General features: G+C 49.8%; 1 protein-coding gene and 1 pseudogene across 1 annotated transcript; one reads left to right on the plus strand and one right to left on the minus strand.

Moving 5' to 3' along the window:
• Window positions 1-1,986: 1,986 nt before the first annotated feature.
• Window positions 1,987-2,934, plus strand: LOC133902729 (embryonic protein DC-8-like). The gene is made up of 3 exons (XM_062344170.1): window positions 1,987-2,310; window positions 2,356-2,525; window positions 2,643-2,934. Exons 1-3 carry the CDS (start codon window positions 1,987-1,989, stop codon window positions 2,932-2,934), a joined length of 786 nt encoding a protein of 261 aa, XP_062200154.1.
• A 380-nt stretch (window positions 2,935-3,314) lies between these two features.
• Window positions 3,315-12,903, minus strand: LOC133902745 (presenilin-like protein At1g08700; annotated as a pseudogene).
• Between the last annotated feature and the right edge of the window lie 98 nt (window positions 12,904-13,001).

The following is a 13,001-nucleotide window of genomic DNA, read 5'->3' on the forward strand; positions in this document are numbered from 1 at the left end:
ATTCTTATGACCATCCTTATGCCAACGCACCAATTGGACTTCATTTCTGTTGGCAAATAAATGCTTCAGAGGGGAATTATAGGAAAAATACTATACTACATTTCTAGGAGTCCCTTTACTTTTTTTTGCCTCCATCCCCATCACCACTATCATTTCTACGCTTATATCGATGGGTTTCACAAACGGAGCAGTGATTCAGCTCTGCATACTCTCCACAAAACAAGATACAATTCTGCATGTATGTATTTTTTCTATTTTCAGTCCTAAAGGACCAATTATTTTCTTCGCGTCGTAGACGCCCTCGAGCACCAAGTTCCCATCTGGTAGCATGTCCCTTAGCAGATCCAGTAATGCTTCGAAACTCTTGTCAGTTCAACCATGGGTTGCCTTCAGCTATAGAAGCTTTAGATTCCTAAATATCCGTTTGTACTTCTCCTTACAGTTAAAATAAAGGTTCATCTTGGAATCTCGCACAAATTCTTAGAATTTAGCAAACTCATCATTGTTATACTCGTCGTGTCGCTCGACATCTTGCACCATCCGGTCCACATTATCCACAAAATCCTCGAGATCATTATCATTGAAATCTAATATGTCCTCATCCCTGAGATCGTGATCCATTTCACTGAGTGTAAGTCATTGATCCACACTGTCAGCATGAAGGACCCGATCCATCTCTCCCTCGTTAAGGCCTTCCTCGCTATATTTGTTCTAACATGTATAATTCTCTTTAAATCTACGTATGACCAAATGTGTATGGATATTGTCTGATTTTGAGAACTTCTTATCATTCTTGCAATCGTGACATGGACAATACATTGCCATTTTACCATAATCTTTCAGATTCGCCAAAGCAGCATTCATGAAATGCTTCACCTCGCTCAGGTACTTCGGACAAGTTCGGATCTTAAGGTACATCCAACTTCTGCCTGTCATCTATAATTAATGTAAAAATATTCATTCTTTATTAACAATTATCTTAATTTCGTGGTTAGGCATGCGATTAAAAATTCCATACAAATACACTAAATTTATGACATCTCGCGGTAGATCCGACAAAGCTAGTATTAAATCTAATATAAATACAACTTATTTGTAATAAGATTTTGGATAAAGATGCAAAATGACCGATTACTACTGAAAGCATAACAAATCTACCAAATATAGATTAGAGTAGGAGGAAATAGGGAGATGCAAACCTTTAAAAACCTAGCACCAATTTAAACATTAAATCAACAAGATATTAGAAAATCTCTAGTGAAGCTAGTAAAAATCGTCAGCACTGTGCGAACGACACTGTTGAGTAATTGTTCGTCCGCACAGTAGCTAGTGACGGTCACGATTCGTCACTTATGATTGACCTAGGGAGACCTGTTACCTATATCAAGTCATAAGTGACGGGTCATAACACGACTCATCACTTATGACCGGTGCAGAAAGATTCGTCACTTTTGATTCATGTTATAAGTGACTGGTGTAATCATTACTTGTCATTTATATCATAGGTGACGGGTAATATTATGATTTATCACTTTTTACTTCATATCTATAACGGGTTTATACCCTGTCGTGATCCAAAACAATATAAGTAATATATTGTATAATAACTCGTAACTAAATTACATCTTATTTATCCGTTTTTTACTGGATATACACTCGAAGTCTGGACAACATTTTTTTTCCCAACTGCTATACACGTCGAATAGACAGCACTAACCGGGAAGAAGTAGGAAAACCATGCATGCGCACGTACGTGTCCGCCCGCCTCACACGCGGCGCGCGCAGCGACTCTTGCGGTTCGCAGACCGCCACCCGCCACCGCGCGTCATCCTGTAGGGAGGTCATCTCCCGCCACCTCTTATTTGCCCGCCTCGCGCCACCGCGCCGATCATCACTCGCACAAGCTAGCTAGTACGAGCTCGCTGGCCTCCAACGATCGAAGCACAGGGGCTCGACACTGATCGATACATCAAGATAGCTGTTGCCATGGCGTCTATGCAGAAGAGGCGCGAGGAGCACGCGCAGTCCGCGGCGCGAAAGGCGGCCAACGAGCTGGCCGAGGCCAGGCGGGACCACCGCGAGGCGGCGCCCGTCAGTCCCCGCGGCGGCGGCGGCATCCTGGGCAGCGTGCAGGAGAGCGCGCGCTCCATCCTGGGCGCCGTCCGCGGCACCTTCTCCAGCGACCCCCGGGGCGACGACAGCGCCCCCGGCGGCGCCACGGCCACCGCAGGGAGCTACGACGATGAGGGGAAGGGGAAAGCCGGGGGCATGGCGGACGCCGCCACGTGGAAGACCGCGGAGGCGAAGGACGCGGCGGCGGGGAAGGCGAGGGGCGCCATAGACGCGGCCAAGGAGTACGCGGTGGAGAAGAAGGAGGGTGCGCGGCAGGCGCTCGCGGGCGATGCCTTGGGAAGGAAGGGCGAGACGGACGAGTCGGCGTGGCAGCAGGGCCAGGACGTGATGCGCCGCGCCGCGGAGAAGGCCGAGGAGATGCAGCGCGCGCGCGAGCCGTCCGAGGCGGAGAAGTAATCAATTAATCATGCAGTCGCGCCCAGTTCTTGGAAACTAGTAGCCGAATCCATCATCCATGAGCTTCTTGCAAGTGATCACCGTCGTTCCGTTTGGGTGTTGCGCTGTTGCAGGGGCCGGTCAGCGACGGAGAACATCTACGGGAAGGCGAAGGGCGCGATGGGGGCGTTCGGGGAGAAGATGGTGATGCCGGAGGACGTGGTGGAGAAGAAGCGGGCCGAGGCGGCCGGCGGAGGTGGCAGGGACCAGGCGGCGGCACCACCGCCGACGATGGGGAGCAGGGGCGAGGATGCCGCGGAGGACGTGATGATGCGAGTGAAGGCGGCGGACCATATGACGGGGCAGGCCTTCAACGACGTCGGCATGATGGGCGAGGAGGGCACCGGCATGCCACGACGGCGCTAAGGCCCAGGACAGGCCGGTCGGGCCGCCGGAGCGGAACTGAGAGCCTGAGGGACTTTGTGTTTTGTGACGTACTATGATGTATGCAACACACTTGCCTGCGACGCCAACTACTTGCAATAAAGCGCTCGTTGTGGTCGAGCGGCCGGACGTGAGTTCGGTTCTGGGATGGTTAGAGCGACTCAGAATCTCTTTCCAAAGGATTTCGTTTTTTTCACCGTTTCAATGATTTTTTTTACGATTTATTCTCTCTTCCTTTTACGAATTCCTTCGAATAGGAGTTCTTAAACATAAAAAAAATAAAATAGAATGAAATAAAAGAAAAATAGTTAGAATGGTATGAAATAAAAGAAAAATAGTTAGAATGATCTTACTTGCGTGCCTCACTGGGTTTTTCCACTTACCCTCGGGATGAGAACCCTTGCTCGTTTAGTAGGGATCGGGAGTGCAGGCAAGGCATGCCTGCATATCGACAGCAAGATAAGGGTGCAGCCAAGCCCAGCAATGATGGCGAGGTAGCACGCATACACCGTCATCAGATCATACATCGCAGCCGTCCCAACCAGCACACTGTAGAAAACAAAATCACCGAGGCCCAGCTTGATGCCCCTGGTAGACTCAAACTCCAGAGGCTCTGAGGACAAACTTTGTCTATGCTCCTCACTAGAAAATGCATTGTTGGCAGATGCCGCGGACACCAAAGGCACTGTCTCTTCTTCTTCAGGCTGCTCATTTTGAATGGCAGCCCTGTTGCAGTCATCGGCACCTCCCTTTCAAGGTTCTCCATTTGGAGCACAGAACCCCTTGACCTGTTCATCTCGCCAATGTTTGATCGGTCTCCTCCAAGATCCCTCATTTCCACAACGGCACGGCTGGCATCTTCCTCCTGCTCCACCCTGTCATACCGGCTGCCTCCGGCCCGATCAGAATCGGCCATGGTTTGCATCTCCACCGGCACCGACCCCATGGCTGAAGCATAAGAGGAAGAGCTTGTGGCCGGGCTGACCGTAGGCCGCGACTCGTAGACAAGCGCCGGTAGCTCGTCGCCCCTGGAGGAGGCCAGCTCCACAAGCATCCTAAGCGGGCCCCGCGGAGCGAGCACGGCAACGAGGTCATACACGGCGAGCGCGACGAGCATGATCCATGTGGTCCACTCGGGGAGCCTGGAGAGCCAGGCGGCGACGATGACGGCGAGCGCGATCATGTACCCCTGGCGGACGAGGATGAGCACGGCGGATGCGAAGACGGAGAGGACTCCAACCGCGGCACCGTTGACGAGAAGCAGGAGCGCGGTCGGCGCGTCGAGCGGGACCGCGAGGAGCCGGACAGTTTCGAGGGTCCTAATCGAACTCGGCCCTATATGTCCTTAAGATTAAATATTCTTTTCACTTATATAGTTTATAAACTATTCATCCTTTAAGTGATACAAATGAATATTATTAATATGATAAATAAGTAGTAATTAGTAAGAGTTAATTTTTAACATATTTTTAATTCTTGATGAATAATATCGATAGCACAGTAGAAAAACTAAAAGAACAACAAAATAAACTAGTATGATTTCATAAAAGAGGAGACAATAAATACCCAATGCCTCTCATAAAAAACAACTCTTTCGGACATTTCTTAATGCAAAATCATTAAGGACAATATCGAAATCAATGTTATCTAAGACATTCTTCTCAATGCAACACATAGTCAAACCATTCAATTTTTTCTGTGAAATAGTTGACCTCAAATAGTTTTTCAGTAATTTTAATTTTGAGAAACTTCATTCAACAGAAGCTACAGTCACAGGTACAGTTAAGATGATCCGATAGGCAATAGAGACATTTGGATAGCAATCTGCAGCTGTAACGAACTGAAGAATCTCAGGTGCTGATATCAAACCATCTCGCAAAGTTACTTGCAGCACTTTTAATTCAGAGAAAAAATCATTTAACTCAACATCAAATGAGTTATCATGAGAAAAAGCTTCTACAAAAGTAGTGCAACATTTCCGTAGATCAGTATCATCCAAGAACTTTAGATTTTTTGAGTTGAATAAGAAACCAAACACATTTTCAAATGCCTTCAATTGCTCAAATTGAATAGTCAATGAAGCAATTGCAACATCAATCATGACTAGAAAGTAATTAACTCTGAAGGATTCTATAACAGACTGTGTTTCTTCATTTTGGTCATTTTCTTCATCAAAATGCTTCTTTCTTTTACCTTGACGTTTTGTAGGAAATTTTGGCTCTATATCTAATTCAGATGCAATGGCTTCTGCAATATCAATACTAGAAGTGAAGTCTTCATTTCTGTACCTCTTAAAAAATGAGATGACCCCTTCGATTTGTTTGAGATTAGCATCCATACACACAATCTTAGACTACAACTTCTTGCTCACCATATTTATAGAAAATAAAATATCATGCCAAATAACCATACCAACTAAAAATTCAAAATTCTCAAATGCAGTTATCAAAGATTGAGCATCACTCACTACTTTTGGGTCATCAGTAGAAGATGTCTCCAGTTCCAACAAAGCTAACCTTATTTGGGGAGTTTGGTACCTGATAGCTTGGACACTGTTTATTCGACTCTCCCAACAAGTATTAGACAAATATTTGACAGTTAGTTTTGGAATATTGTCAAGCAAAATCTTTCACCTTTTAGTAGAATATGAAAACAATGCATATATCTGTTGTATAACACCGAATAATGAAATAGCTTTGCTGCAAGATTTCGCCATATCACAAAGAGTGAGATTTAGACTATGACATGCACATGGCATATATAATGCTCTTGGATTAATTTCAAGCAAATGCTTCTGAACACCTTGGTGTTTTCCTTTCATATTAGAACCATTGTCATAACCTTGACCTCTCACATCATTGACATTCAAATCAAGAGAGTCCAATGCATTCATCAATTCGTTAAAAAGCCCCAATCCTTTTGTGTCATCCACATTTTAGAACTCTAGAAAGAACTCCACTCTCGGAATGTTACTTGACATATTGACACACCGCACAATTAAAGTCATTTGTTCTTCATGGCTCACATCTGGGGTACAATCCAAGATAATAGAGAAATACTTGGCATCCTTGATTGTCGGTGGGTGAACACTGCAAGCGGGGATCCTGAGGGACCCCCTTTGAGATTCAGCTGGGGAGGCTGATTCTAGATCTACCTCGTACGTGGATTTAATACTAATATGTGAGATTTAGGCGGGACGGATGATCGTCGGCTAGTGAGAGTAAATGCTCAAGGGATTTTAGACAGGTTCGGGCCGCACGGGGCGTAATACCATACTCCTGTATGTACGATATGCTATTAATGCTCTTGGAATGTCTTTCTCTGGATTTCTTGTGTTACAAGGTCTTTTGTCAAAGTCTAGAGCTTCGGTCTTGCTTCGAGCTTAGTGAACCTCTGCTCAGCTTGGCTTCTCTTCCAAGTCCGCTCAGCCTTCTCAGACTTGTTCTTCTACGGAGTGTACCCCCCCACCTATATCCTATCGGGGGAGGCTCGGCGTGCCCAGAAACGGGGGCACAAGTTCCCATGAGTCATAAATGGAAAGCAACCGTCATGGGGCTGCAGTTTGACGTTACAGGGGGTTGAAAATGCACCTTCGGCCGGTCCTATCACCTATTACGCCCCAACTCTAGCAGGCGCAGGGGGCCCGTCGGCCAGCCGCTGAATATCCCCGCATACCAATCCGGTCAAAGCAGATCTGACACGGTATGACGCGGCAGGGTGGCAGGCGATACGCCTCGAGCCCAGCGATGATATCTTTATGCTGTTTCCTTTATAGGCCCCACAGAGTGACGTGCGATGGGACCCGTCGTATTAAATGTCCCCACTTCTTCCTGCCAAATGGTGGTAGGGACTGACGTACTCCGTACGACAGGCGTGGGGGGAGTGGTTGGATGTGACCGGCCACGCTCCCTCTTAAATGCATCATCAGACTTCCCACCGATTGACACCTCACTGTGAAGCACTTGTGGGTTCCACTCGCAAGGAGCTTCTCAGGTCCTCAGGGAACTCTAGGTACTCGGGGACCAACTGTTCTTGGCCCCGAGCACCTCCTCCCGGGCCTAGTTCTTCTCGGGTCCTCGGGGAACTCTGGGTACTCGGGGACCAACTGTTCATGGCCCCCAAGCACCCCCTCCTGGACTTGGCTCTTCTCGGGTCCTCGGGGAACTCTAGGTACTCGGGGACCAACTGTTCATGGCCCTAAGCACCCCCTCCCGGACTTGGATTTCTCGGGCCCTCGGGGAGACGATCCCCGAGGGAGGGGGCCATGTGGCACCGTGCTGTCCAGGCCTCGGGACTCGAGGACCCCCGGTTCCCATATCACCGACAGTAGCCCCCGGGCCCATCGGCAGGCGATGGCCCAGAGACTGCGGATGGGACCCTATTTCTTCGAGGCCGATCACAGCATTGGTGTCACATGGCTTTATGTCGCCTGGTGCCGAATTGTACTCTGCTTTGTACTTCTCCTTCCTCTATCTTGCTTGTACTGACGTCCCGGGAGTTACTGACCAGGCCGAGCACCGACAGTCTACTCCCGAGAACTAGGTTGCCCCGGCCACTCGCGCGTCCAACCCCCGAGCCCTCGCGTAGGATCCGGTGCTGAGGGCACGCAGCCCCCGGGCGCTTGCAAGTACGCGACTGCTGAGTCAAAAAGACACAGACAAAGACAAATTTCTTTGCTCGGGAAACGAGTCCACCTGGCACGGTACACGCCACGACCAGTGAACGCTTTTCGCCCCGCGACCTCTCAAACAAATAGACCGGAGACATGCGCAGGCGGAAATGCAACCAAGAGTCCCCACAGTTCGGTGGAGTCCGGGGTAGGACTGACCAAGCTGAGCACCGACAGCCCGCCCTTGGGGTCTAGGTAGTCCCAACCACTCATGTTCGAGCGGTAGGATTACCCGAGAATCCCAGAGGCTCGGTAGTGCTCGGGGTACTGCCAAGCCGGCTGGACACCACAACCACCATAAAGGACCTAGGTCAGCCATCGCCGCCTGTGCAGTACACCGACTACTGTTTGTCTTTGTCGTTCCGAAAAAGCGAACACGAGGGCGGGGTTTTACGCGTGAGGAGACTGTCTCGCCGAACAGAATAGCATACGAGGGTCCCGAGGATAACTTGGGACAATAGTTTATTGCATATGTTGAAAAGGAAATTCATATGACTTTAGTGACTCACCGAGTTGGTGTCAGCCTTCCGACCGACCAGGCCAGGAAAGGGTAGATGCCCTGAGCTCGGGGCGCCCGGGAACATGGATTCCCTTGTGCAGAGCGCTTTAGCCCCCAGGTCGTCCTTTTAGCACCCGAGCACTGCAAACCCGGCAATGGAACCAGGGGCTAGGTGGTCCCAACCGCTTATGTCCGAGCAGTAGGATTACCCGAGGCCCCCAGAGGCTCGACAGCGCCCTGCGCACTGAGGCCCTTGTGCTTGGGCTGCTTGGTTCTGGAGCATTGATCTGTAAGCTTGGAAAACAGGCAAAGGTTCTTTGCTTGGTGTGCTCTGTTAGTGCGGTACTCATTATAGACTGCTCTCGTTTTTTACCCGAGACCTTTCAAATGCCCGGACCGGCGAACTGTACAAACAGAGGCATGACCAAGAGGTCCAATGGTTCGGTGGTGCCCGGGGTAGGACTGACTAGGCCGAGCACCGACAGCCTACCTTGGGGTCTAGGCGGTCCCGACCAGTCATGTTCGAGCAGTAGGATTAACCGAGAACCCCAGAGGCTCGGTAGTGCTCGGGGTACTGCCATGCAGCCAGGCACCACAGCCTACCACAACAGACTTAAGTTAGCAGTCACTGTCTGCGCGCATACCAATCGGGATCCATTTTTATCAGCGGGAAAAATAAGAGAGCGTGTTTTTCTCACACAAATCGAGCATCTCACCAAATAGATTAAACATATGGATTCTAAAGAAAAAAACTCGAAATAAGAGTAATATGGGAGTATAGTAATGATTCGTACTGATGTGATGAATTTAAATAGCGAGTGATAACTTTAAATAGCAAGTGATAACTTACAGGGTTGGTATCAGCCAACGACCCTCTGGCGTTTCCCTCGTTGCCTGGACAGGCGGGTGCCTAAGGAGTGCTTGCGCCGCAAGCAAGGCAATCCCAGGGCTGGCGTCACCCAAGTTGAGTTTGCACCGTATCGGCACTCGGCGTCGTCTGGATGCCGATCTTGCGGTAGGGACGATTGCTGCTTGCTGCGGGTTCGGCGGCCCGCCCGCGGCGGCCGCGGCTCTACTGGGCCCAGCGCCGTTGTCCCTGATACGAGGAGGCACCGTATGAGCCGACTGTTGACGCTGTTGAGGATGAGCCGGAGCTGGGACCCCCTGGGCCCCGTTCTCCATTTCCTCGCTCTAATCTGAGTCAGTGCGCTGAAGATAATGTCCACCTGCCATCTTTTCTTGTAAAAAATGAGGCAGAATCAGGGATGCAGCCCCCCTACCTAGCGCGCCAGCTGTTGGTGGGTGAACACCGCAAGCGGGGATCCTGAGGGACCCCCTTTGAGATTCGGCTGGGGGGCTGATTCTGGATCTACCTCGTATGTGGATTTAATGCGAATATGTGAGATTTGGGCGGGACGGATGATCGTCGGCTAGTGAGAGTAAATTCTCAATGGATTTTAGACAGGTTCAGGCTGCACGGGGCGTAATACCCTACTCCTGTGTGTACGATATGCTATTAATGCTCCTGGAATGCCTTTCTCTAGATCTCTTGTGTTACAAGATTTTTTATCTAAGTCTAGAGCTTCGGTCTTGTTTCGAGCTTGGTGAACCTCTGCTCAGCTTGGCTTCTCTTCCAAGTCCGCTCAGCCTTCTCAGACTTGTTCTTCTATGGAGTGTACCCCCCTTATATCCTATCGGGGGAGGCTCGGCGTGCCCAGAAACGGGGGCACGAGTTCCCATGAGCCATAAATGGAAAGCAATCGTCATGGGGCTGCAGTTTGACGTTACAGGGGGTTGAAAATGCGCCTTCGACCGGTCCTGTCACCCATTACACCCCAACTCTAGCAGGCGCAAGGGGGCCCATCGGCTAGCTACTGAATATCCCCGCATGCCCGTCCGATCAGAGCAGATCTGACACGGTCTGACGCGGCAGGGTGGCAGGCAATACACCTCGAGTCCAGCGACGATATCTTCATGTCGTTTCCTTTATGGGCCCCACAGGGTGACGTGCGATGGGACCCATCGTATTAAATGTCCCCACGCCTTCCTGCCAGGTGGTGGCAGGGACTGACATACTCAGTATGACAGGCATGGGGGGGAGTGGTTGGATGTGATCGGCCACGCTCCTTCTTAAATGCAGCATCGGGCTTCTCACTGATTGACACCTCACTGTGAAGCCCTTGTGGGGTCCACCGGCAAGGAGCTTTTCAGGTCCTCGGGGAACTCTAGGTACTCGGGGACCAACTGTTCTTGGCCTCGAGCACCTCCTCCCGGGCCTGGTTCTTCTCGGGTCCTCGGGGAACTCTAGGTACTCGAGGACCAACTGTTCATGGCCCCGAGCACCCCCTCCTGGACTTGACTCTTCTCGGGTCCTCGGGGAACTCTAGATACTCGGGGACCAACTGTTCATGGCCCCGAGCACCCCCTTCCGGACTTGGCTTTTCTTGGGCCCTCGGGGAGACGGTCCCCGAGGGAGGGGGCCATGTGGCACCGCGCTGTCCAGGCCTCGGGACTCGGGGACCTCCGGTTCCCACATCGCCGACATTGATGATCCTTAAAATAAAACTTTTCACGGCATGAGCAAGAAGAGACTTTAAGTCATTCTGAATATTGTGGCCAAGATAATGATGATGAATTTCATTATTTTGAATGCGCCTAATGTGTTCTTGCATCACAGAATCAAATTCAGCAATCATTTCAATTGTGCCCGAAAAATTACCATTGTTATCCTGATAAAGTTTCTCATTTGATCCTTAAAAGGCTAAATTATGTTTAGCAAGAAACTTCACAGCAGAAACTATTCTTACCAAAACCTGTCTCCAACGCTCTTTTTCCTTTGCAATTTCTCATTGCAAATTATCATCAATTGTCTGATTTTTACTTAACCTCAACCTAAGTTCATTCTGAGTATTCATGTTTGTTATATGCTCAACACTGTTCTCATGTTGTTTGAGTCTCCCACTGAGATACTTTCAGTCCCTCAATCCATCATATGCTAACAAAGTTTTGGTCTGATTTGATTTGAACAATCAACAGCAAAAACAATAAACTTTGTCCACATGCTTAGAGTAAACCAACCACTTTCTATCAACAACCTCACCATTACTTAACTTTCTGGAGTAGTAAGCATATGAAAAATATCTACCACTGCTATCCAACGGGAACTGCAAATTCAATTCTCTCACAGGTCCTTTTTCAATTAAGATATCTCTTCCCCTATTGTCAAGATTGTCCCATGTTCTAGGATCATAGATAGCTAACAAAGAATCTTTTTGTTCATCAGCTTTGAATTTTCAATATCAGATGAAGGCGGTAAAATTTTGTTCCCCCGTAGCATCCTCATTGACATCAACTTCTGCATTTAAATTATGATTAGATTCCTGCCCTTGATCTTCTGTACTACAATCATCTATCTCTTCAGGATTATCATCGGAAACAACATTACTTAAAACTGAAAAGAACTTATGTATAGCACCCTTTTGCGATTCAATAAAATCTTCTCGTTTTCTTTTTTTCCTTTTCTCAGCACCCAACAAATGTTTCTTAGGCAACATTCTAAGACCTGAAATTAGAAGAAAAAAAAAAGTAAGTAACAAGAACCCTAATGACCTAACCAATGGGCAATGGATCATCTATTTGTTAAGGAACAACTTAATTTGCAAACTAAATAGATAACAATCAATAGAATTTTCTAAGCTTATAGTATAGTTATACTAACCGAGTAACCATACAAATTAAGTCAGCGAATTGCAATTTGCGCAACCAAACCAGTCGTCCAGGCAAACGAAATACTCAAATAGGAAAAAGACGATCTCACCAAGCGTCCAGGCGACGGGCGACGGCCGACGGGTGATTGACTGACTGCGACTCGCCGGCTCGATCTGCTATCTCACGTCTGCGGCACAACGCAAGGTGGGGCGATCATCACCACCGTGTGAGCTCCAGAGCAATTATGACCGAGTCACATGGAAGACGATCACCGACAAGTGCGAGGCGAGGCAAATAGCCGAATAGGTGATCGGCGGCACAGCCGCACGGCGTGACTGCTGTCCGGCTGTCCCCTTCTGCATTACGGTGTGTGATCTCGAGAGTCGAGACTCGAGTCGATGACGAGTCCTACTGTGGAGAGATCGAGGGCTAACCGACCGAGGCAACTGGCAAGGCATCACGCCATCACCGCATGTCCGCATCAGCTTGTACTGGCCTGCTGGCCTGGCCGCACGGGAGTCGGGACACGGGCACACGGCCCTCGGGCCACCGTCCACGGTAGACGGGAGAGACGGAGAGTGGAGCTAGAGCAGGCTTGCCTCCCCCCCCCCCGGCTTGGGCCCTAGGCAGTCGCACCCCTTGCCCTGGCCCAGAGCCAGCCCTGGGTGCAGCACGGCGGCGGCGATGGCGCCGCCCATGTAGAAGAGGACGAAGAAGGCGGAGAAGCGCATGTAGTTCTTGAGGAAGCCCATGCAGCGGTAGTAGTAGAGCGCAACGAGGACAAAGGTGACGAGGGCGACAAAGACGGCATCGTCGAGGAGTGTGCTGAGGAGCTTCTGCGCCGGAGAGTCGGTAGGGGACTCGAGTTATACGAGCGTGATGGCGGTGACAGGCGGGGGGAGGCCGTCGCGGACCAGGGGGACGGCGGCGAGAGGAGGGAGATGAGGAGCACAACCAGCGCCATGCAGATGGAGATCGGGGACATGACTGCCAGCACCTCCGTGCTGACGGAGTCGAGCATGGATGCAGAGGTTGGGGGCGCCGCCTGCGGTGGTGAGGCGGCGGCAGGATCCATGTGGCGGAGGGGTAGCGAGGAGGGGAAGGGGAGATCCATGGGGAAATTTTTTGTCTCGCTCCTCGGGATTGGAATCATCTGACTTCACCGTTTCAAGT

This window comes from Phragmites australis, chromosome 2 (assembly GCF_958298935.1).
Source record: "Phragmites australis chromosome 2, lpPhrAust1.1, whole genome shotgun sequence".
Taxonomy (NCBI): domain Eukaryota; kingdom Viridiplantae; phylum Streptophyta; class Magnoliopsida; order Poales; family Poaceae; genus Phragmites; species Phragmites australis.

What these genes read in the sequence shown, in the direction of transcription:
- LOC133902729 (XM_062344170.1), top strand. Translation starts at nt 1,987, where the DNA reads ATGGCGTCTATGCAGAAGAGGCGCGAGGAGCACGCGCAGTCCGCGGCG. An exon ending in AGACCGCGGAGGCGAAGGAC is followed by an intron (nt 2,311 to 2,355) that starts GCGGCGGCGGGG and finishes GCGGCCAAGGAG; the next exon opens with TACGCGGTGGAGAAGAAGGA. An exon ending in GAGCCGTCCGAGGCGGAGAA is followed by an intron (nt 2,526 to 2,642) that starts GTAATCAATTAA and finishes GCGCTGTTGCAG; the next exon opens with GGGCCGGTCAGCGACGGAGA.